The sequence below is a fragment of the Rhamphochromis sp. 'chilingali' genome (assembly GCF_963969265.1).
Source record: "Rhamphochromis sp. 'chilingali' genome assembly, chromosome: 14".
Taxonomy (NCBI): Eukaryota; Metazoa; Chordata; class Actinopteri; order Cichliformes; family Cichlidae; genus Rhamphochromis; species Rhamphochromis sp. 'chilingali'.
This window is the reverse complement of record NC_137941.1, coordinates 20645510-20670649: the sequence shown is the minus strand read 5'-3', so window position 1 is coordinate 20670649 and position 25140 is coordinate 20645510. Positions and strand designations below refer to the sequence as shown.

The 25140-nt window shown below is 42.4% G+C and overlaps 2 protein-coding genes across 4 annotated transcripts in view; both read right to left on the bottom strand.

Moving 5' to 3' along the window:
- ing1 (inhibitor of growth family, member 1) overlaps positions 1-2926 on the bottom strand; it is a 13990-nt gene extending 11064 nt beyond the window's left edge. The window contains exons 1-2 of the mRNA XM_080903931.1: positions 2705-2926; positions 1459-1638 (exon numbers count right to left, since the gene is read on the bottom strand). Of these exons, the coding sequence (XP_080760057.1) occupies positions 1459-1597 (139 nt within the window). The 5' untranslated portion in view covers positions 1598-1638; positions 2705-2926. The remainder of the gene's footprint in view (positions 1-1458; positions 1639-2704) is intronic.
- Positions 2927-3065: 139 nt separating this feature from the next.
- On the bottom strand, positions 3066-25034 carry LOC308410536 (ATP-dependent (S)-NAD(P)H-hydrate dehydratase-like). 3 transcript variants are annotated; one of them, XM_080903927.1, is made up of 11 exons: positions 24921-25034; positions 10171-10350; positions 6449-6599; positions 6308-6353; positions 6122-6210; positions 4778-4886; positions 4512-4562; positions 4317-4421; positions 4093-4213; positions 3855-3978; positions 3066-3534 (listed from the first exon to the last, which is right to left on the bottom strand). In XM_080903927.1, exons 2-11 carry the CDS (start codon positions 10307-10309, stop codon positions 3384-3386), a joined length of 1086 nt encoding a protein of 361 aa, XP_080760053.1. In that variant the 5' UTR covers positions 10310-10350; positions 24921-25034; the 3' UTR covers positions 3066-3383. The 3 variants fall into 3 exon arrangements, with proteins under 3 accessions (XP_080760053.1, XP_080760054.1, XP_080760052.1); XM_080903928.1 differs by lacking the exon at positions 24921-25034 and adding an exon at positions 11522-11653; XM_080903926.1 differs by lacking the exons at positions 10171-10350; positions 24921-25034 and adding exons at positions 6791-7231; positions 7344-8246.
- Positions 25035-25140: the final 106 nt, after the last annotated feature.

Sequence of the window (25140 nt, the reverse complement as noted above, 5' to 3'; positions counted from 1 at the left end):
GTCTGATTTGTCATAACTTCTCCGTTTTGTGGTAAGCTTTTCTTTGGCTGTCACTTCTTCACCCTGACCTGTCTTATTTGGCTCAGCAGAACTGAAATGCTTTTACACACGCACTCACATAAGCTCAGCGATTCTCTGCGCGATCAACCTCTCACATGTTTAAGCTTGCTGCGGGAGATTTCACTTGTCATGTTTGCATAGTAAGCTAACAATTAATAAGACGATGTCAGAGGAATTGGTGCGCAAATTATCATCACTCACAGATCAGTGCTGTCGCTCTCTATACACAGTTCGCACGATTGCAAAGTGAAAGCAAAAAAACAAGCGCAAATTCAAACGCGATTGCAATATGTCACATATTGACAGTGGCTCACCGATGCCAATGACATAATTACCCAGCTACATTTCTGAAAGAATGCAAAAGCATTGACATATATTTTTCCTTCCTACAATAGCCCGACGGGCAGGGAAGAGATAGATTTTGGTAGCCCGACTGAAAAAATCGCTAGCTTCGGGACGTCGGGCTAGCGATATTGCAAGCCCTGTATCTGATTGAGGAATCACTCATCTTTGGAAAAGAGAGTTTATTACAGAGAAATGGCTCTTTCCAAAATAAAAGCTATACTATCCGCTTCTTCTGGGCTATATTCTCAGCAGCATAAGGAGAATCATGTGCTAACAGCGGTCTAAATGACTCGGCTAAAGTTAGTAGCATGCTTGCTTTTTTTTGTCTGCTTTCACTTGTCTTTGCACTAGGATGATGTCGGCGTAAATGTGCAGTCATATTCGTTGTGTTCCCACTAGTGCATTCAGGTTAATCTCGTTGAAATGACCTTAACGCCACAACACGGCAAATCTCCGTTAACGAGCTACCGCCGATCGCTCCGTGCATGGGGCTAGACGGCCAACATGTTAACGAGCTAACTGCGCTAACACACTAGTTCACACCAATGTAATTGAGCATTGCATGGCACATCCAACATACTGTTTTACTTTAGTCCATGACTCGCTTACCTTCAGGGTCATACGTCACATGAAAACCAAAATAATTCCAAACGCCAGATCTGAATGAAGTTCAATTTGCCTGTTGCAAGGAGAGCTTAACTTCTGTCTCGCTAGCTTGCCCTGCGCTCTTCCTTCTGACTATGCTGTCTGTGTTGAGCGCTCAGTGGATCTGCGCTCGACAGTGCAGCCTAGGCGGAGTAGTCGAACACAGATTCACTGAGCGCTCAACACAGACAGCATCGTCAGAAGGAAAATTGATAAAATAAATTACAAATGTTGTATTGTTCGATACATATGCATACCGAACCGAAAGCACTGTATCGAAGATATATATCTATATATAGATATATAGATAGATATAGATATATATCTATACACACACACATACACACACACATAAATTATTTCACTATGAAACCTAAACAAATGTAAACATCAAAGAGTAATCTTTACCTTGATACTTGGCATCAATTTCCTTCATGAGGGACACGCTCCTTTGCAAGTCAAAAGGAAGGGACTCCACAAGGTCCAAATACTCCTCCACATAGTTCACAACAACGTGACCTGGGTCACCATTGGTCGGGTTCAGCATTGCGGATCCGTTTCCCCGCCGGCGCACTCCTACACCAGCACCTGTCAACAACATTAGCTTTTTCATTGATGAATCTAATACTCAAGTTTGCAAGTAAATATTACTTCACTGCCTCAAACGTTTTTGATTGAAGCATCATAACGTGTGTTTTACAGCGTTTTCGTCGTGTTTACTAACACCTGTAATCAAGAATCAGTTCTGGGCTGCAGACATACAGAAGAGAAGACAACTGATCTGCAGTCAGCCATACTGATGAAATTGCTACGTGTACTGCGAATGTGCCAACTGTTAGCTAACTCGAACTACCAATGCAGGATCTGCAAAGAAATACAAGACCCGGTGACTTCCGCTGGATAGCTGATAACTTGAAGTTGCTCGTATGGGGTGTCCTTACTGCAAGGTCTTCACAACTACAACGGAGCAGACAACTGTAATGCTAGCTAGCAGTGTTTCCCGGGGAACTGTAATCATTTTGGCTATGTGGAAGAATCACAGATGGATATGCTAACACAAAGCCTGCCACAAACAACAGGACACAAGTGAACTGCTGTGTTTGAATATTTCATCAAAAGCAGCAGCCGCCCTGTCGTGTCTAATGTTTGCCAAGGCTAACTACAGCAGCTATCCTGCCCTGCTGCTGCTGAGTCCATTTTAACGACAAGTAACGATACCCAACTTTTCCCAGTTTGCAAGTTTATGAATCTCTCAGTCTGCACCACACACTTATGAAAATGGGATTTTCAAAATGTGGCGTTAACTGTGGAACTCGCTGCTAAATGTTTTGGAAAGTTACATCTTAATGTGACAAACAACGCTTTGAACAACGGTCACCGAAGTGAATACGTTTCACCTTCAACACATTAAGCACCCACTGAACATTTACGGACAATTCTAGCTAACACGACGCGGACAAACAGAATGGTCTTTTACTGCTTTGGCACTTTAAAGTGGTCTTGACGCGTTGGCTTCGGCGTCTGTTAGCTGGATTAGCCGACTAGCTTATAACAATACTAAACGAAATTCAGCTCCAATCCTTACGGAAATACAGAGCAGATACCTCGCCACACTCATTCAGTTGCCATATAAGCGGAGGGTGAGTAAACTTACCTGTGAATACTCCGAGTTAACCTTACAGACTCTGTGATGCTGCTGTGGGTCTTGTTGCTAACGCTAGGTAGTGTGTGTAACTACGGTGGACTCGCAACAACGGAGCTAGCTGTCGGCTAATTCAGCTATGCGCATGCGCCGCATACTTTACACGAATCACACACGCCTCACTCTTCTGCTTTTAGGTTTACGATGCTGCAACCAACCAAAACACTTTGTTGTCCAGCAGGTATCGGTTTTCATGGACTTTACAAGTTAATATTCCCCACTGACTCTATAAAAGTCACGTTTTCTGCAGTCACTCACCCAGTAATACTTCCATGATGGCTTTTAAGAACTTTGTCGAAACAAACAAACAAAATCACATTTATAATTTATTTCAAAACGTATACAGGTTTCTGGTTTAGTGTGAGCCCATTCATCCTAATGTCTCAGTCTCTTTGGTGGGCTTGGTGAAGGCATTCATTATTCAACTAGTGGTTTTCTTTTTGTTACTTTTCCATTAAACACAACACAAACAACATGTCAGTGTGTATATTTTGCACCAAATTTCGATTCCGGGTTCAAATCAGTCATTAAAATTCAGCTAAAGAAGAACATTTCTTTCAATCCCAAAAAGGTTACGTTAGGAGCGTAAAATTTATTCTCTTTTTACAACTGTTTGCATCGCTGACTGTTTTTAGCTTTCGAACAGCTTTTTGAAGGCTGAGCTGATCTCCTGGATCATGTCTGACGTGGTGGTGGACCTGCCGTGCCGCTGGAATGCTTGACTGTTGCACTGCCTGGTGAGCGAACAAGCACCAAATGCAGCAACCACTGAGGGATTCATACTATAGGGGAGGAAAGGGAAAGAAGAAGGGGAAAAAAAAGAGAGAATATACATCCAAATAAAGTGAACACGTACATTTCTCTGTGCAACATCACACTTTATGCATTCATTACATAGGAAAAGCCAAAAAATCATCGTGAGAAGTGGTCAGAACGTTTGGTGATAATTTTTATACACTCTCAGCATGTAAATCAGTGCACTCTGTAGGTAATGTGTGTAAATATATTTTTAAAAAAACTATTTTTTATCCATTGAGCCCTGAAAAGCTTGGCCTATACATTCATTCAAACATAGCACAAAAAGCAAAAATCATGCCTTCACCTTCTGATCATTCCTGCTGTGGAAGCAGCATGGGCCCAGTGTGCCAGCACTCCCATAGATCCAGAAAGGAGATCCCCCTGTCCACCGCATCGTCTCCCGCTGCCTTCTAAATTGCATGAGTACACTACAAACAGCAGCACACGACACAGCGTCACAAAAGGAGCTCCGAAGCATCTGAGAATAAACAGAGTGAACGATCAGCCGGAAGAAATTAAAGCACGTTCTGTTTGATGCCAACCTTTGCTGCCATCTGTGATGAAATCCTGCTCCCCCTTCAGCACCAAGGTGAGGTTGCCCATAGCTACACTGAGCTGCATGACGCTCCGCTGATAATCACTGCTGTCCATGGGCTCATGGTGCTAATGCACACAGACAACGTAAAAAGACACACATCAGCATAGAGGATCACATGTTATTTGCTGTCAACTAGTGAGTGGGACTGAATTGTGCCAAGAAACTTACCAATGCCTCATACAATCGAGTGAATTCCATGAAGTTAGGCGTAAGGATGCCCTTCTGGTACCCTTGGATAACAGATGGTTGCTGTGTAACCAGCCATAATCCATCCTGTTAAGAATGATCACACACACTATGTATGACTTAGCAAATGAAACACCTTCCGCTCCACATCTGGGACTTTATTTTATCAAGACTTACTGCATCAATGACTATGGGGATATCTCTTGCTTTCGACTTCTCAATGACCTCCTGAAATAGAGAGAGAGAGAGAGCACAGGGTCTGTCTTTAATAAGCCTTCCGTTGGGGTGGGGGGAAAAAAAGTAGTAATTTATCAGCCACCAGTAACACTTGTGCTATAACAAGTGCTAGCAATAAGACTAGTCCGCCATGCTTATGCAGAAGTATCTAGCAGAGTAGCCGAGACTGTGTTAAGCGCAAGGAAGAATGAATGTGCTCCACGTGCCTTTGCTGTTTTCAATAATAAGTCTTCTCTTCCTAAGCCTGGTCCCACCACAAGTCCGTGTAGTCTTGGAAGCCATTTTTCTATTTCTTCCACTGCGTTAGGACTGTCCCTTCATTCACACACATACACACAGATTGTCAGACATGCTGGAATGCACAATTAATCCCAAATTTTCCAATTAGTTTGCAAGGAAAACACACACACACACAAAGTGAAGACTGATAACACTGTAACGGGTCTCTGAAGTGAGCAAACAAATAGAAAGCAGTCGATGTTAATGTTTTCTGTAAGTGCCTCTTGTAGAGAAATGAGCCTTTTAACATTTTTTTGCTATAACAAGCTAATAATGGCTTTCTAAGAGCACACTGGCACAGGCTCACCAAACTGAAACGCAGTCATTAATGTTACTGTAAGGTTCCCAAGCCGCTCCAGCCACGACAAGTAAGCGTGAGCTGTGAAGGTTTGTACTGTCACACTGACAGAATACCCAGAATTATGACACTACCTGTTCATGATCTGACAAATGTCAGAAATTTAAATATTTAGGACAGTGATTACAGAATCATTGTGAGAAAGCAGCGTGTTAATTATAACACGCAACGTTTAATACAACGGAGTAGAGTGATGATAGTGAAATGCAGAATTTGGCTCCAAATAACATTACAACTCACAACAAAAAAAGAAGACGTGCGCAACTATTTATTTTGAAAATCTTATGCCTCGCCACAAAGCCTGGGTAAACTTTGATGTTTTTGCTTGCAATAACACACTGTGTAACATTTGTGAATGCATCCAAATTGTTTTGAAGGAAGGAAGGTTCAGGGCTGAAGCAATCAGCATCATGGGCTCATCCGGTTAGAATAAGAAAAAGCAGCCAGAATTATTCTCAGGGTTCTCTTTTTATTCTCAAATAAATAAGGCAAAGAAGGAAGGAAGGAAACAAAGACACACATGGACTGCTCTCTCTAAAAAGGACATAAAGTATGATTTAAGTAATTCAAAATGATACATAAACTCAGGAGACTCAAAGAGAAACTCACCTCAGCTGCCGCCCCATGTGGGAGTGAAGAAAGAGTGAGGGGTAGGTGAGTGCAGTCCTTATATACTGTGTGACATATAATGTGTGACAGGTGAGTGCAATTAAGGCCAAGCACCACACCCAATCAAAGGTGAGGAAAAGAAACAAGGTGCATCTGGTGAAGTGAATGTGCTAGAAGGTGAGCCTTTACAACACAAATACCAGTGCATAATGCTAATAAATACACACCATTGCACTCTCAATGATCCAACTGCTACCAGCTACTTCAAATCCTACAGAAAGATTATTATTGGCTCTGTACTTACAGAACTGGATGGACTATGAGCTCAGGGCTGTATGATTTGATTACAACTGCAGCATCTTTGGTGCAGAACACGTGAGACAAGTCAGCCCCCTGGAGATGAGAAAAAAAATGTATATACAATATACAATTAGAAAAATTTTTTTTAAAAATGAATGGACAAAATTGATAGTCAAGCTTTACTGCCTACCACTTTTAAAGCAGAGATGGCAGCAAAGTAAGGAGCTCCAGTGTAGCTTTAGAGATTAGAGATGAAGAGAAATTAGGGCAAATGTTCCACTGAATTTGTTTTTTTCTTTTAAATCATGCAGGAATCTTTTATGCAACATACTCTTGACATCCTCCAATGATCCCAATACGTCCATCTTGTCCCTTGTGTTTTTTGGATGTCAGCGGAGGGACTATGTTCTTTACCAGTGGCAGGATGTCATCCTCCATACCTCTGTGCGACGTGGAGCCCAAACCGTAGAAGCGCTCAAAAACTGAGGAGATAAACAAAGTGAGAGTGTTCAGCGTACGAGCTAGTTTCAAACCACTGTGGTCGACAACAAAAACACACTAACACGATCCAAAATAAGAATAATAACTGAGTGTGATCTTTCACGTTACAGCTAATCTGCCTTCAGGTTTCTCTCCACATCAAGGCTTCACGCGTAGCGCCGGAACTAAATACCTAACGCCTGAGGGTCTGCGCTCAGAAATGGATTCTGCTGTGTGAGAGAGTCTGTCTGGGGCGAAGGGCGTTTGGGGTGACCGGAGTGGCCACGTGTATGCGACGGGGAGGTACTGGAAATGACCGGAGCGCGGCCAGGATTCGCCGTCTTGGACGGAGCGGATGCTGAGCCAGAGGAGGAGATGCTGGCGAACATCTGACCAAGCATCTGAAGCATCTGCAGTTCCCGGGCATGCTCAGCTTCCCGGCGCCGGTCTTCTGCTTGCAAGCGCTGCTCCTCCATCCGGTAGAAGTTGTCCTCGGCTTGGGCGCTCTGCTCCAGGAACTGCTCCATCAGCTTCTCCATGGGGAAATTGGCGCGTCGCTTCCTGGGCCGTTTGGGCGCTCTGGCTGACAAACAGCTGGCCGACTGGCTGCTGTTAGGCGGCTTCGCACAAGTCCCTGAAGTGGAGAAGGGTGTGACATTATGTTAGCACACATACTCGAGTCACACTCGAGGCACTGAAACATGATAAAGCCACGAAAAAGTGATAGTGGATAAGGTTGGACTCACCATTATTCCCCACTGTCACTTTAACCGGAATGGGGATGGGAACAGTTGGGTATTCCAACTTGACTTCAGTCTCAGCGGGATAAGGACACTCCCCTGTGCTCTCAGAGTAAGCATCCTGAGCATCTTCCCCATCCTCCTCCGGGCCATCGACGGCCTCCTCTCCTCCCGCACCGCTGTCTATAAACTCCTGGGCGTCCAGACTCGGCCGGTTACTCAAAATCCTCTCCATGGTGTCATAAAACTTGCAGATCTTGTGATACTGCCCATTATTCCGCAGATTGCCCTCCTTCGCCAACAAGTACTGCCTCTTGAGGCTCTTGATCCGCACCCTACACTGCTCGGGCGTCCTTTCAAACCCCATGGCTCCCAGCCTCCGGGAGACGTCGCGGTACACGAAGCTGTTTCGGAAGTTTCCATCCAGCGCCGCCTGGATGTCCTGCTCTCCCCAGATGTTCAGCAGCGTCCTCGTCTCCACGTCCGACCAGAGGAAGCCCCGCGTTGTGTTCGCTTGCATAGCTGATCCAAAACAGGCCGTCTCCCGGCGTAACCTCCACCCCCGGGGAATAAGTTGATTGGAGATGTTGACACTGCGGATTATGACGGCCGTTTGCTCTGGGTCTCTGCGCTCAGCCGCATCAATGCCGCGGACCACCGTCAGCCCAAACAACGACAAACGGCCATTTCGCTAGCTCAGAAGGACCAGCCGGGGTAATAATTCTGGTCTTAAACTTGAAGATCATCACAACGTGTGCAGGTCAAACTATTTGTTAGCTAGCTAAAAGCCTAGCCTTCTGTGTTTATCTCATTCGTGTCGTCAAAATGCGTAGCTCTGGGATAAACCGACAGGAGATCGGCTACAAGAGCCGTTTTCAAGCGGTAACACTACATCGAGTAAATGTCCAAACTGACCTCTGATCAGTCCTTTGAGGTTAACTTCACCTTTCTCCGCCTGGTCCCCCGCCCCGCGAACGCATTTCTGCGGGGTCCTAGAGACCCACCTCACCTCAACAACGAGCCAAACTGTCAGCTGCTCGGCCAACACGGAGAGCACTGGACGACTCTAACGGCTCACCTAACGTTACAGTCTAAAGCTAAGTTTTAATGAAGTAAAACTTTGAGATAACGTCAGTCTCTTTTACCTTTCTCGTTTAAACAGGCCAAGGCGGCGATAAGCGACAGTGCAACTGGGATCGAGCAAAAAGCGAGCGCTTGAATCTGTTGAGGCATGCTCTCATTGTTTGTCTGACTGCAGTCACCCACTCTCGGAGCTTTATCACGGGCTGCACAGCCCTCTGTGGCACTCAGCTGTCCTTACCTAAACTGGAGCTGCGCTTCAACGCCGACAAGTGAACGCAAGTTAGCCTGATCATGAGGCGCCCTATAACCCAGCGCAGTACTACAGGAAGCGTGTGATGCCTTTAAAGGCTGCTCGGACACTCCTACATCCAAGTGGGCTGAGGGTGAAATCTGCTGTCGACGAGCCATCAAACCGGAAGCAGGTTTAAGCATGCGCTGCTTCAGCAGGGCCGGATTCTGAGACAAGCCCTCCTCCATAATAAAATGAAGCACACATCAAAATACACACAGAAGAGTAATAAGGTGCAGATGTTTTTAAGTTTATTTGCAGTTTTCATCTATTTGTGCTGATTTCAAGTTTTTTTTCCAGCCATATTGCAAGTATAACCGTCTGTTTGCCTCTGTTTTTAGAAGTTTTGTATTTTTTAATACTCATTATTCAACCCCTCTGCCATAAAGAACTCTTCAGGAGGTCAGTCCTACTATGCACTATGAAAGTGTAGAGGTGGTAACAGGCGAACACACGTGAACTGTCAGGCACGAGATTCCATACACACATAATTTTAGAAGCATGTCAAAAAAATTATTTTACGTAGAAAGTGTAGCCTATTTTTATTTATCAAGTCTTCATTTCTAAACAAATATAATATCACCCTTAAAACTACAATTGAATTCATAGATTTAATGCATAAATTAAAATATTTTGTAACTGTAACTGTTTATCTAACTTTCTTCTAGTTATTGTTATATTTATTGTGAATAGATCACATGTTTCGATCGAAGCAGAAACATGATTGTTGAATATTTTTTACTTTCTTACAAATATCAGTCTACATTTTAGGCAGGCCATTGGCATAAAGTGAATGAATATTTATTTCTCAGCTAATAATTATAATCATCATCATCATCATCATCATCATGTTTTTGGTCCAGATTTTAAAGACCACATTGGCATTTTTTAGCCATTTGTCTCAGCCTGACAACAAAAAAAATATTTTTTAATCCTCCAAACTAACAGAAAAACACAATTAAGCGACACGTATACCACTAAGAGAGCGTAAAATCCCAGAAGAATGTGTGTTATGCTTAGTTTGAAAACTAATACCCGCCCACCGACTAATTACAAATCGGAATTATAGACAGTTTTACTTTTCTCCCTGGGTTTTGTCTGGTAGGCATAAAACAACTTCAGGCTTGACCACTCAAATCACACTTAAGCCTTGGAGACTGCTACTAACACCACACTAAAGGCATAAAGATAACCATAAGGAATGCTTTGAGGAGAGGCATATTATGTAATATTTGCTGTCAGTGCATTTTAATGAAAGAAGAAGAAGAAAATCAGACAGGGGTCTTTGTATTTTCAATGCAACTCTGTCCCTTTTTTTCGTCATTGTGTGGAAAATTGTCCTACTCAAAAGGCTGCCCTCAATCTTTTTTAATAATACCAATATTGACTAAGTAGTTTTTATTTATACACTTAAACTTATTTGACTTAGGCACAGTTGTTACATCAAAGAGTAATCTTTACCTTGATACTTGGCATCAATTTCCTTCATGAGGGACACGCTCCTTTGCAAGTCAAAAGGAAGGGACTCCACAAGGTCCAAATACTCCTCCACACAGTTCACAACAACGTGACCTGGGTCACCATTGGTCGGGTTCAGCATTGCGGATCCGTTTCCCCGCCGGCGCACTCCTACACCAGCACCTGTCAACAACATTAGCTTTTTCATTGATGAATCTAATACTCAAGTTTGCAAGTAAATATTACTTCACTGCCTCAAACGTTTTTGATTGAAGCATCATAACGTGTGTTTTACAGCGTTTTCGTCGTGTTTACTAACACCTGTAATCAAGAATCAGTTCTGGGCTGCAGACATACAGAAGAGAAGACAACTGATCTGCAGTCAGCCATACTGATGAAATTGCTACGTGTACTGCGAATGTGCCAACTGTTAGCTAACTCGAACTACCAATGCAGGATCTGCAAAGAAATACAAGACCCGGTGACTTCCGCTGGATAGCTGATAACTTGAAGTTGCTCGTATGGGGTGTCCTTACTGCAAGGTCTTCACAACTACAACGGAGCAGACAACTGTAATGCTAGCTAGCAGTGTTTCCCGGGGAACTGTAATCATTTTGGCTATGTGGAAGAATCACAGATGGATATGCTAACACAAAGCCTGCCACAAACAACAGGACACAAGTGAACTGCTGTGTTTGAATATTTCATCAAAAGCAGCAGCTGCCCTGTCGTGTCTAATGTTTGCCAAGGCTAACTACAGCAGCTATCCTGCCCTGCTGCTGCTGAGTCCATTTTAACGACAAGTAACGATACCCAACTTTTCCCAGTTTGCAAGTTTATGAATCTCTCAGTCTGCACCACACACTTATGAAAATGGGATTTTCAAAATGTGGCGTTAACTGTGGAACTCGCTGCTAAATGTTTTGGAAAGTTACATCTTAATGTGACAAACAACCAGTGTTGGGAAGGTTACTTTTAAAATGTATTCCATTACAGAATACATGCCCTAAAATGTATTCTGTAACATATTCCGTTACGTTACTCAATGACAGTAACGTATTCTGAATACTTAATACATTATCATGCTTTTTACAACAACGTGAATGTACTATTGTTGTGTGATTTATTACTATTACTGAAGGTCCGCGACTCCGAACTGTAGTAAAGGGACCTCTGACTGATACGGCGGAGTCCCTGTCGGCTCATAGCCGAAAAATAGCTTTACTTTGTTGTGTGGGTCAACTCTGCTTGCCAGAGACAGAGAGAGGCGTTGAAAGACTGCTCCAACGGAACTTATTGTTTTCGGAGGAAAACACTAACACAGTGTACAGTCGAGTCTTAATAGCTTACTTACAACTGGGCTCGTCAGGCACTCTTCTTGGCTGAAGTGGTTATTATTATATTTACATGCTTCCAGCTCCCGTTTTTCCGCGATGACAACTTGTACCTTTCCACTCCCCTTTTTCTCACTGCGGTAAAGTGAGCCGTCATTTGTGAGCCGCGGTCAACCCAGCCGCCTCCTATCCGCCGCATAAATTTCCTTGCGCTTTTACACCAGTCTTTACGGTAGCGCCTTTTCGCTTTATATCCTGATTGAAAGCCTAGACTCGCGCACGCGTGCACGCGCGTGAACAGTCGCACGCGCGCACACAAATTACAATGGAACAGCCCAATACAGCCATCGTGACAGTCTGGTTGTATATTCAAAAATTCATTAAAAATCATTCTTAAAAGTTGATGCCAAGCTTTCAACACAATCCTCTTCTCGGACACCTACTTTACCTCTGGGCCAGGTTTTACCCAGATTTACTGTAATATTACTCAGAAATCACAGTAAACTCAAATTCAATGCAATACAGTCAATGCACTACAATTATGTTTATTTCAAAAATTCATTAAAAGTCATCCTGAATAGTTGAGGTCCAACTTTCAACACATCCCTCCTCTGGGACACCTACTGTACCTATGTGCCACGTTTCATCCAGATTTACTGTAGAATTCCTCAGAAATTACAGGAAACTTATATTCAATTCAATACAGTCAATACAATACAATTATGTCAATTTTCAAAAATTCATTAAAAATCATCCTGAGTAGTTGATGTCCAACTTTCAACACATCCCCCCCTCTGGGACACCTACTGTACCTGTGTGCCAAGTTTCATCCAGATTTACTGTAGAATTCCTCAAAAATTAAAGGGTACTTGTATTCAATGCAATACAGCCAATACACTACAATTATGTCAATTTTCAAAAATTCATTAAAAATCATCCTGAGTAGTTGATGTCCAACTTTCAACAGATTCCTTCTCTGGGACACCTACTGTACCTGTGTGCCAGGTTTCAGCCAGATTTACTGTAGAATTCCTCTGAAACATTTCTTCAATCTAATACAGTCAGTACAATAGAATTATGTCAATTTTCAAAAATTCATTAAAAATCATCCTCAATAGATGAGGTCCAACTTTCAACACATTTCTCTTATGGGACACCTACTGTACCTGTGTGCCAAGTTTCAGCCAAATTTACTGTAAAATTCCTCAGAAATTAATTCAAACTTCTGTTCAATCCAATACAGCCAATACACTACAATTATGGCAATTTTCAAAAATTCATTAAAAATCATCCTGAATAGTTGAGGTTCAACTTTCAACACATTTCTCTTCTGGAACACCTACTGTACCTGTGTGCCAGGTTTCATCTCAATCCGCTGCATCAATAATTGTTTAATATTGATGGATCAAAAGTGCTGCGGAGAGAGTCATGACAGGGACTATAAAGAGACAGCATATTTGCTTGTCTTCACTGACTAGCTTTGAAATCCAGATTTTAATTTTAGAATATTAGGTGTACTTGTGGTTTGTATAGAATTTTAATGTTGAACAGGAATCAGAGTCTTCATCTCCCATCACCAGTGTGTGAATGGGTGGATGACTGGATATGTAAAGCGCTTTGGGGTCCTTAGGGACTAGTAAAGCGCTATATAAATCCAGGCCATTTGCCATTCAAAATAAGAACACCAGGAAAGGAAACAGGGAGGGATAACAGAAACACTAAACACAAGACCCAGCCCCTAAGAGCGAATACAAAAACAGAAGAAACTAGAAAATAAACTCAAAACACTGATTCAGCAACCCAGGACCATGACAATTACAAATGTTCATAGCAAAACTAGGTAAGCATATTCTTACTGTTATAACAAACATAACTTTTTAACAAATCTGTATTTTTATTGCAGCGAACAGGTAAGGTTAAAGTTTAACACTCACTTTTGAGATTTGCAGACAACATGAAAAAACGGGGATCCAAACACTGTCTCGCAGCCTTTTCTATTAAAATACCACATGTAGCACTAAATCCGGTATCTGAACATAGTGAAATGTCTTCATTTGTAACATATTTATGGCTGTGATGAACCAGCATCTCTCTCATGTGTTCTACTACGTGTGACATGACGGTCATGAGTCTGCACACAGACGTCGTGTCGATGGCGCTGTGGTGAGGTCAGAATAACTAAGAGCTGATTACGCTCAAAACTGAGACTTTTTTTTCTGATTGTAAACAGCCTTGAAAGTTAAATGTTGCTACCAGGGGCGTCATAGTGGAAGCAAAAGTGATGCTCAGATAAAGACACCCAAGGAGCCAAAGGAAGGAGGCAGCCGCAGGTCTCTCTCTCAAGGATGTAACACAAGATGAGCTCATACAGTGGAAATTAAACGTTATTAAAACAGCAAATATATTTTATCGGTGTGGTTGGTTTTAAGGCTGATTTAAAAAATTGCGTTCTTTTCTAAACAGAGGAGAGTTCAGCTTTTTTCATTATATATATATATAACACAGAAAATGAAGACGTCATTTATTCATTGTTGAAAATCAGCGCAGTTTCAAGTAAACTGTGTGTCGGAAACATTAATAGATCAGTTCGCCCGCTTGTTTGAAATATTATGAGTAAGCCACAGGACCACAGGCAATAATCTGGGAGTGGGCAAAAAGACGTGATAGAGGCGGATGGAAGTGAAGAGAGCGTGGAAAATAAAGGTTTTCTACCACAGAGAAGAGCTTTTGCGTAAGTGGTGAAAATGGTTTTCGGCCTTTTTCAAACATTAAAGGAAAGAGAGAGTCGGGCCATGACGTCAGAAACTCTGACAGCCCGTTCTTTGTGGGCGTTACCTATTTTCAATGAGCCAATATGGAACGCTGTTGTAGGCGGGGCCTGGTTCAAAGATGAAAGGCAAGAGAACCAGGCCGTGACGTCACAGTCAACTCAAGTCTATAAATTGCAGGTGAAACCCACATTGGACCAGCACGTTTCTTACAGTCACGAGCGATACACTGGATGAGATTTTGTTCTGCGACCCTCAGTCATATTTGAATGTCTTTGTAACATCGTAGCTTAAATGTCAAAAACGAGTGACCAACAAGCAAAACCAGAATTAGTGTGCACTCTGCCAGAGAGCACACTGGGCGACCTGGAGGTCGAGGAGGAAGAAAATTTAAAAGTCCCAGAAGAGCAGAAAGTGGTGAAGGACACGAAAGAAATGCAGAACAAAGTGGACGAGCAGACAGAGCCATTAGCCGAGGCTAAGACAGAGAAAAACGACACGGCAACCCCAGATTCCTCCTCAAAGTTGTGTGTCAACAAAGTTGTTCAGTTGATGGTTTCAAACGCCACAGAAAAAGCTGAACTGAACCAAGTGAAAAATGCACTCGAAGAAACGGCCAAACTGGCAAAGAAAGAGTGTGAAGAGGCCAAAAAAGCAGTGAATGAAGCACAGGCAGCACTGTCAGAGGAGAAGACAATGGTAGAGGACGCAAAGAGACAAACTGAACAGGAAAAACAAGTGTTAGAAGAAGTGCAGTTTGTATTCAAAGATGAGACCAATCGGGCTTCAGCTTCAGCTTTGGAAAAGACACTGAAGCTGCAGAAAAAGGTGCGCGTCAACTGGGTTATTCAGTTGGTGGTTTTACTGGCCAAAGAAAAAGTCTCCTCCAAATACAAGATCTTCACAGAGCGCCTCACTCCTAACTGCATCAGCCATCGTCTGATTGAGAAAATCTGGCCTGAAGTTGAGGAGAAACACTTGAATTTATCCCACGACAGCATTTTTAATGTGGGCAAGGCCATTCTCAAGGATCTTTGCAACACACACAACTGCAAAGAAAACCTTTTGATTTTTAATCTGAGGGAGCAGCTTGACAATATTACCGTCTCAATCTTCACCAAACACCTCTTGGCATTACCACCAAGAGTACTCAGTGTCTCTAAAGACAGGCAAGAGTACAAGGAAGTTGTAAAAAATGTGACCAAAGATCTGGTAATGCACGCCATGAGCGAAGGAAATGAGACGATGACACTGAATCCAGTAGCATCCGAGTTTATTGTAGAGAGGCTTTTCCAGAAGATCTGGGACAAAATTTTGTCAAAAAAGTACAAAATGTCCTTGGAGAACATTGGAGAACTTGCCCTGACAATATACAATGAACTCCATGACAGGTGGGATTCTCCAATGCTCTTAATGTGGTCAAGAAACCCAGTAATGGATGAAGCAATCGTCAGCAGCTTCAAAAAACATGCAAAATTGAGGAGCCAAAACATCATCTTTAGGGCTTTCTCATGTGCACGCTAAAATCGAACCAACACGTGCATGTGAATATTCATTTCAATTGGGCTTTCTAAATTTAATTTTGAAACCAGAGTGGTTAAAAATCACTACTCTTCTTCTCCCAACTTCCTTCCCTCATCACCAACTGGCCGAGGCAGATGGCCACCCCATCCTAGAGCCTGGGTCTGCCGGAGGTTTCTCTCTTTTAAAAGTGAGTTTTTCCTTCCCACTGTCGCCAAAGTGCTTGCTCTAGGGGATTGGAGTCTTTGTGCATTATTGTAGGGTCTTGACTTTACATTATAAAGCACCATGAGGGAAGTGTTGTTGGGATTTGGTCTGTTTCTTAACTCAAAAAGTCCAGTTACAACAGGACATTTTGAGTTAAAAAACAGAAAAAAAATAAAAAAAATAGAAATGAAAAAAAAAACAACAACTTTGCATTTGTGCTTTGTTTCATTTACTATTTAAGAAGTTTGTTCTTCCTGCAACTTTTAAAAACAACAAACAACAAATAGCTGAGCTGTTGGATTTACTAAGTGCATCCAAGAATACAAACAAGCAGTCCTCACACACATTTGAGAAAAACTGAGAGACCTTTGAATCTTTATAGCTTACTGAATATTCATCTCTTTACTTTGTCTGCATGTGTCCACTTTTTTTCTTTTTCTATTTGTATTATTCTCATTTCAAAGACATTCAAAGCTGTTTGGAGACATGCAGAGTTCCTTAAAGATGAACCTAATATAATTACACGAGTTGTTTAACTGAGGTAATCACTCTTTCCCCCACAGTCCTACGATTTTTCCCTTTTTCTGTAAAGCAATGCAAATACATTTTGAATACTTTCAGTCAAGTATTTAACATTCATACAGGAATAAACTACAACAGAAACACAGTCACAAATATAGGCATTAAATATACAGACACCATATTTACATACACATTTAGTACAAATATAATGTTTAAAAGGAGTCTGATTCTTCAACTGATAAACATTTGTGTAGAATATATATGAACTGGAAGTGCTGGGTATACAAGTCTGGCCTAAGTCTTGGGTCAGAAAGACTGCAGCAGTCCAGGAGTTTAGTTCACCGTCTTTAATGAAGCTTCACAGAAGAACTGGTTACAGCAGGGCTTGCCATGATTAATCCAACCGTGATACAGCCAGATATGCACTTATAATTGTGGCAGATGCAGTATAGGTGACTATAAGCATGGTTGTCTGGAAACAGAAACAGGTAATACTATAATTAGTAGGGTCCACAAGGGGTCGCTGTAAGACCAGAAGTTGGCTAAATAGCACATATCTTCCCAGTTGCTAGTACTAAGGCAAGAATGTGGCAAGCTAACAACAGTTAAACTAAACAATAAACAACAGAAAAATCCTTTAACCGCGGGATGTAATCATTGGAGGAGATTCTGGCAGCAATAATTAAAGCTGACACGGGCTCTTTCACAAAATCAGGAGGATGTGTGCTCATCTTCCAGCACCACACAGCACAGAGGATGCAAATATCACTCAGTATAAACCGGTGAAACGGCGCAGTCCTGTACCGCGTCTTCACCTCGGCAAAATTAAACCAGTCGAAATACCAAATGAGGCCAACAGTGGCTCGATGAAGCCATTCTCCACAAGGACTTTCCATGAAGTTCGTCTTGGCTGTGCAAGCGAAGAAGAATAAAACTAGCCAAGTGCAGATGAAGTGAGCGAAGATGAACCAGGGGAGCACGGAGGCGAAAAGAACGAGGGCAGTGAGACGACAAGAAATGAGTACCAGTGTCACGGCCTTTTAAGTTCTGGCGTTTATTTCGTTGAAAAATATAAACAAAAATCAACCCAATAATTTCAAACATAAACGAAAGTTAACTTAATCTTGGGGCTCAAGAGTTGGGAGTTCGCCTTGTAATCGGAAGGTTGCTGGTTCGAGCCCCGGCTTGGACAGTCTTGGCCGTTGTGTCCTTGGGCAAGACACTTCACCCGTTGCCTACTGGTGGTGGTCAGAGGGCCCGGTGGCGCCAGTGTCCGGCAGCCTCGCCTCTGTCAGTGCGCCCCAGGGTGGCTGTGGCTACAATGTAGCTTGCCATCACCAGTGTGTGAATGGGTGGATGACTGGATATGTAAAGCGCTTTGGGGTCCTTAGGGACTAGTAAAGCGCTATATAAATCCAGGCCATTTACCATTCAAAATAAGAACACCGGGAAAGGAAACAGGGAGGGATAACAGAAACACTAAACACAAGACCCAGCCCCTAAGAGCGAATACAAAAACAGAAGAAACTAGAAAATAAACTCAAAACACTGATTCAGCAACCCAGGACCATGACAATTACAAATGTTCATAGCAAAACTAGGTAAGCATATTCTTACTGTTATAACAAACATAACTTTTTAACAAATCTGTATTTTTATTGCAGCGAACAGGTAAGGTTAAAGTTTAACACTCACTTTTGAGATTTGCAGACAACATGAAAAAACGGGGATCCAAACACTGTCTCGCAGCCTTTTCTATTAAAATACCACATGTAGCACTAAATCCGGTATCTGAACATAGTGAAATGTCTTCATTTGTAACATATTTATGGCTGTGATGAACCAGCATCTCTCTCATGTGTTCTACTACGTGTGACATGACGGTCATGAGTCTGCACACAGACGTCGTGTCGATGGCGCTGTGGTGAGGTCAGAATAACTAAGAGCTGATTACGCTCAAAACTGAGACTTTTTTTTCTGATTGTAAACAGCCTTGAAAGTTAAATGTTGCTACCAGGGGCGTCATAGTGGAAGCAAAAGTGATGCTCAGATAAAGACACCCAAGGAGCCAAAGGAAGGAGGCAGCCGCAGGTCTCTCTCTCAAGGATGTAACACAAGATGAGCTCATACAGTGGCAATTAAACGTTATTAAAACAGCAAATATATTTTATCGGTGTGGTTGGTTTTAAGGCTGATTTAAAAAATTGCGTTCTTTTCTAAACAGAGGAGAGTTCAGCTTTTTTCATTATATATATATAACACAGAAAATGAAGACGTCATTTATTCATTGTTGAAAATCAGCGCAGTTTCAAGTAAACTGTGTGTCGGAAACATTAATAGATCAGTTCGCCCGCTTGTTTGAAATATTATGAGTAAGCCACAGGACCACAGGCAATAATCTGGGAGTGGGCAAAAAGACGTGATAGAGGCGGATGGAAGTGAAGAGAGCGTGGAAAATAAAGGTTTTCTACCACAGAGAAGAGCTTTTGCGTAAGTGGTGAAAATGGTTTTCGGCCTTTTTCAAACATTAAAGGAAAGAGAGAGTCGGGCCATGACGTCAGAAACTCTGACAGCCCGTTCTTTGTGGGCGTTACCTATTTTCAATGAGCCAATATGGAACGCTGTTGTGGGCGGGGCCTGGTTCAAAGATGAAAGGCAAGAGAACCAGGCCGTGACGTCACAGTCAACTCAAGTCTATAAATTGCAGGTGAAACCCACATTGGACCAGCACGTTTCTTACAGTCACGAGCGATACACTGGATGAGATTTTGTTCTGCGACCCTCAGTCATATTTGAATGTCTTTGTAACATCGTAGCTTAAATGTCAAAAACGAGTGACCAACAAGCAAAACCAGAATTAGTGTGCACTCTGCCAGAGAGCACACTGGGCGACCTGGAGGTCGAGGAGGAAGAAAATTTAAAAGTCCCAGAAGAGCAGAAAGTGGTGAAGGACACGAAAGAAATGCAGAACAAAGTGAACGAGCAGACAGAGCCATTAGCCGAGGCTAAGACAGAGAAAAACGACACGGCAACCCCAGATTCCTCCTCAAAGTTGTGTGTCAACAAAGTTGTTCAGTTGATGGTTTCAAACGCCACAGAAAAAGCTGAACTGAACCAAGTGAAAAATGCACTCGAAGAAACGGCCAAACTGGCAAAGAAAGAGTGTGAAGAGGCCAAAAAAGCAGTGAATGAAGCACAGGCAGCACTGTCAGAGGAGAAGACAATGGTAGAGGACGCAAAGAGACAAACTGAACAGGAAAAACAAGTGTTAGAAGAAGTGCAGTTTGTATTCAAAGATGAGACCAATCGGGCTTCAGCTTCAGCTTTGGAAAAGACACTGAAGCTGCAGAAAAAGGTGCGCGTCAACTGGGTTATTCAGTTGGTGGTTTTACTGGCCAAAGAAAAAGTCTCCTCCAAATACAAGATCTTCACAGAGCGCCTCACTCCTAACTGCATCAGCCATCGTCTGATTGAGAAAATCTGGCCTGAAGTTGAGGAGAAACACTTGAATTTATCCCACGACAGCATTTTTAATGTGGGCAAGGCCATTCTCAAGGATCTTTGCAACACACACAACTGCAAAGAAAACCTTTTGATTTTTAATCTGAGGGAGCAGCTTGACAATATTACCGTCTCAATCTTCACCAAACACCTCTTGGCATTACCACCAAGAGTACTCAGTGTCTCTAAAGACAGGCAAGAGTACAAGGAAGTTGTAAAAAATGTGACCAAAGATCTGGTAATGCACGCCATGAGCGAAGGAAATGAGACGATGACACTGAATCCAGTAGCATCCGAGTTTATTGTAGAGAGGCTTTTCCAGAAGATCTGGGACAAAATTTTGTCAAAAAAGTACAAAATGTCCTTGGAGAACATTGGAGAACTCGCCCTGACAATATACAATGAACTCCATGACAGGTGGGATTCTCCAATGCTCTTAATGTGGTCAAGAAACCCAGTAATGGATGAAGCAATCGTCAGCAGCTTCAAAAAACATGCAAAATTGAGGAGCCAAAACATCATCTTTAGGGCTTTCTCATGTGCACGCTAAAATCGAACCAACACGTGCATGTGAATATTCATTTCAATTGGGCTTTCTAAATTTAATTTTGAAACCAGAGTGGTTAAAAATCACTACTCTTCTTCTCCCAACTTCCTTCCCTCATCACCAACTGGCCGAGGCAGATGGCCACCCCATCCTAGAGCCTGGGTCTGCCGGAGGTTTCTCTCTTTTAAAAGTGAGTTTTTCCTTCCCACTGTTGCCAAAGTGCTTGCTCTAGGGGATTGGAGTCTTTGTGCATTATTGTAGGGTCTTGACTTTACATTATAAAGCACCATGAGGGAAGTGTTGTTGGGATTTGGTCTGTTTCTTAACTCAAAAAGTCCAGTTACAACAGGACATTTTGAGTTAAAAAACAGAAAAAAAATAAAAATAATAAAAATGAAAAAAAAACAACAACTTTGCATTTGTGCTTTGTTTCATTTACTATTTAAGAAGTTTGTTCTTCCTGCAACTTTTAAAAACAACAAACAACAAATAGCTGAGCTGTTGGATTTACTAAGTGCATCCAAGAATACAAACAAGCAGTCCTCACACACATTTGAGAAAAACTGAGAGCTTACTGAATATTCATCTCTTTACTTTGTCTGCATGTGTCCACTTTTTTTCTTTTTCTATTTGTATTATTCTCATTTCAAAGACATTCAAAGCTGTTTGGAGACATGCAGAGTTCCTTAAAGATGAACCTAATATAATTACACGAGTTGTTTAACTGAGGTAATCACTCTTTCCCCCACAGTCCTACGATTTTTCCCTTTTTCTGTAAAGCAATGCAAATACATTTTGAATACTTTCAGTCAAGTATTTAACATTCATACAGGAATAAACTACAACAGAAACACAGTCACAAATATAGGCATTAAATATACAGACACCATATTTACATACACATTTAGTACAAATATAATGTTTAAAAGGAGTCTGATTCTTCAACTGATAAACATTTGTGTAGAATATATATGAACTGGAAGTGCTGGGTATACAAGTCTGGCCTAAGTCTTGGGTCAGAAAGACTGCAGCAGTCCAGGAGTTTAGTTCACCGTCTTTAATGAAGCTTCACAGAAGAACTGGTTACAGCAGGGCTTGCCATGATTAATCCAACCGTGATACAGCCAGATATGCACTTATAATTGTGGCAGATGCAGTATAGGTGACTATAAGCATGGTTGTCTGGAAACAGAAACAGGTAATACTATAATTAGTAGGGTCCACAAGGGGTCGCTGTAAGACCAGAAGTTGGCTAAATAGCACATATCTTCCCAGTTGCTAGTACTAAGGCAAGAATGTGGCAAGCTAACAACAGTTAAACTAAACAATAAACAACAGAAAAATCCTTTAACCGCGGGATGTAATCATTGGAGGAGATTCTGGCAGCAATAATTAAAGCTGACACGGGCTCTTTCACAAAATCAGGAGGATGTGTGCTCATCTTCCAGCACCACACAGCACAGAGGATGCAAATATCACTCAGTATAAACCGGTGAAACGGCGCAGTCCTGTACCGCGTCTTCACCTCGGCAAAATTAAACCAGTCGAAATACCAAATGAGGCCAACAGTGGCTCGATGAAGCCATTCTCCACAAGGACTTTCCATGAAGTTCGTCTTGGCTGTGCAAGCGAAGAAGAATAAAACTAGCCAAGTGCAGATGAAGTGAGCGAAGATGAACCAGGGGAGCACGGAGGCGAAAAGAACGAGGGCAGTGAGACGACAAGAAATGAGTACCAGTGTCACGGCCTTTTAAGTTCTGGCGTTTATTTCGTTGAAAAATATAAACAAAAATCAACCCAATAATTTCAAACATAAACGAAAGTTAACTTAATCTTGGGGCTCAAGAGTTGGGAGTTCGCCTTGTAATCGGAAGGTTGCTGGTTCGAGCCCCGGCTTGGACAGTCTTGGCCGTTGTGTCCTTGGGCAAGACACTTCACCCGTTGCCTACTGGTGGTGGTCAGAGGGCCCGGTGGCGCCAGTGTCCGGCAGCCTCGCCTCTGTCAGTGCGCCCCAGGGTGGCTGTGGCTACAATGTAGCTTGCCATCACCAGTGTGTGAATGGGTGGATGACTGGATATGTAAAGCGCTTTGGGGTCCTTAGGGACTAGTAAAGCGCTATATAAATCCAGGCCATTTACCATTCAAAATAAGAACACCAGGAAAGGAAACAGGGAGGGATAACAGAAACACTAAACACAAGACCCAGCCCCTAAGAGCGAATACAAAAACAGAAGAAACTAGAAAATAAACTCAAAACACTGATTCAGCAACCCAGGACCATGACAATTACAAATGTTCATAGCAAAACTAGGTAAGCATATTCTTACTGTTATAACAAACATAACTTTTTAACAAATCTGTATTTTTATTGCAGCGAACAGGTAAGGTTAAAGTTTAACACTCACTTTTGAGATTTGCAGACAACATGAAAAAACGGGGATCCAAACACTGTCTCGCAGCCTTTTCTATTAAAATACCACATGTAGCACTAAATCCGGTATCTGAACATAGTGAAATGTCTTCATTTGTAACATATTTATGGCTGTGATGAACCAGCATCTCTCTCATGTGTTCTACTACGTGTGACATGACGGTCATGAGTCTGCACACAGACGTCGTGTCGATGGCGCTGTGGTGAGGTCAGAATAACTAAGAGCTGATTACGCTCAAAACTGAGACTTTTTTTTCTGATTGTAAACAGCCTTGAAAGTTAAATGTTGCTACCAGGGGCGTCATAGTGGAAGCAAAAGTGATGCTCAGATAAAGACACCCAAGGAGCCAAAGGAAGGAGGCAGCCGCAGGTCTCTCTCTCTCAAGGATGTAACACAAGATGAGCTCATACAGTGGAAATTAAACGTTATTAAAACAGCAAATATATTTTATCGGTGTGGTCAACACGTTCTCACTCCCAACTCGTCAAACGTGTGACGCATGGTCAGGCTCCCTCTGCTGCACTTATGGACGCGCAGGGTACCCCCCTCGCGTCGGGAATTGACGTGAAGGGTCCTCCGATTGAAGAGATTGCCGCGGAAGAGCCTGTTGTCCGTATATTTCCGAAATCACATTGTAGTGACGTATACTGAACACAATAAATTATATAATGTAAACAACTACCTGAAAAACAGGTAGAACGATACTTTTGTATGGTTTATTGCATTTATGGAGGGAGTGATGTATGCTGGGTAATGGCACAGCTAGCTACTGGGTGACTTTATTCACCCACTTCGGCTGTTATCAGTCCATACAATGGGCGTTATTGGCACAAATCAGTCCCATAGATATGGGCCATCTCCTGCTAGATTGTTCAGAAGGTTGTTCTCATCCATCCAGATGGAGGATCACTAACAGGAGCGTGGAAGACTCCAGAATCCACTCTGGCTGGAATCCGGTGGATATGCAGTGTTTACAGGTAAGACCATTTACACGGACAGCATTTATAGAATGACTATTAAAAGGCAGCGAGTGTCAGTAATGTTAATGTGGTTATGTTAGTAATACACAGAGTGCTAATATAACAGCTTTAAGATGCATTTGTAGATATTATTACGTGTTTTACCGTCTTTATGGTGCTAGCTTAAAGTTACGGTGTAAACGTTATTCTCCCTCCTCGCGCTCACAGACACATAACGTGTATGGCAGTCCATTCTCCCTGCAGCACGGACTACACTGCCCACGATGCTACATTCTTTAGAGCTATGCTTGTAGCATTCTGCCCGTTAGCTTAGCACAACAACAACGAAAAGGCGCTCTCTCTCACCTAGGAAACACACAATCGCAGAGAGAGAGAGAGAGCGTCGCCCTGTAACCATGGCAACCGTAACGCTGCCGCCTGGAACAACAGCACGTAGCTGTCAAACAAAACCCAAACAGTCCTGACCCGCGACAATATGAAACAGGAAGTACCGCCGTGTAATCCATTTATTTCAACAAAGTAACTGTATTCTGAATACCACCTTTTTAAACGTTAACTGTAACGGAATACAGTTACTCATATTTTGTATTTTAAATACGTAACGGCGGTACATGTATTCCGTTACTCCCCAACACTGCAAACAACGCTTTGAACAACGGTCACCGAAGTGAATACGTTTCACCTTCAACACATTAAGCACCCACTGAACATTTACGGACAATTCTAGCTAACACAACGCGGACAAACAGAATGGTCTTTTACTGCTTTGGCACTTTAAAGTGGTCTTTACGCGTTGGCTTCGGCGTGTCTGTTAGCTGGATTAGCCGACTAGCTTATAACAATACTAAACGAAATTCAGCTCCAATCCTTACGGAAATACAGAGCAGATACCTCGCCACACACATTCAGTTGCCATATAAGCGGAGGGTGAGTAAACTTACCTGTGAATACTCCGAGTTAACCTTACAGACTCTGTGATGCTGCTGTGGGTCTTGTTGCTAACGCTAGGTAGTGCGTGTGTGTGTGTAACTACGGTGGACTCGCAACAACGGAGCTAGCTGTCGGATAATTCAGCTATGCGCATGCGCCGCATACTTTACACGAATCACACACGCCTCACTCTTCTGCTTTTAGGTTTACGATGCTGCAACCAACCAAAAC

Bases quoted from the DNA above. Each gene is read 5' to 3' on its own strand.
- LOC308410536 (XM_080903926.1), bottom strand. From the start codon at position 7,857: ATGCAAGCGAACACAACGCGGGGCTTCCTCTGGTCGGACGTGGAGACG. The intron at 6,211-6,307 runs GTAGGCAGTAAA...TCTCATCTCCAG, and splicing joins CCATCTCTGCTTTAAAAGTG to GGGGCTGACTTGTCTCACGT. The intron at 4,563-4,777 runs GCACGTGGAGCA...TCTCTATTTCAG, and splicing joins TATTATTGAAAACAGCAAAG to GAGGTCATTGAGAAGTCGAA.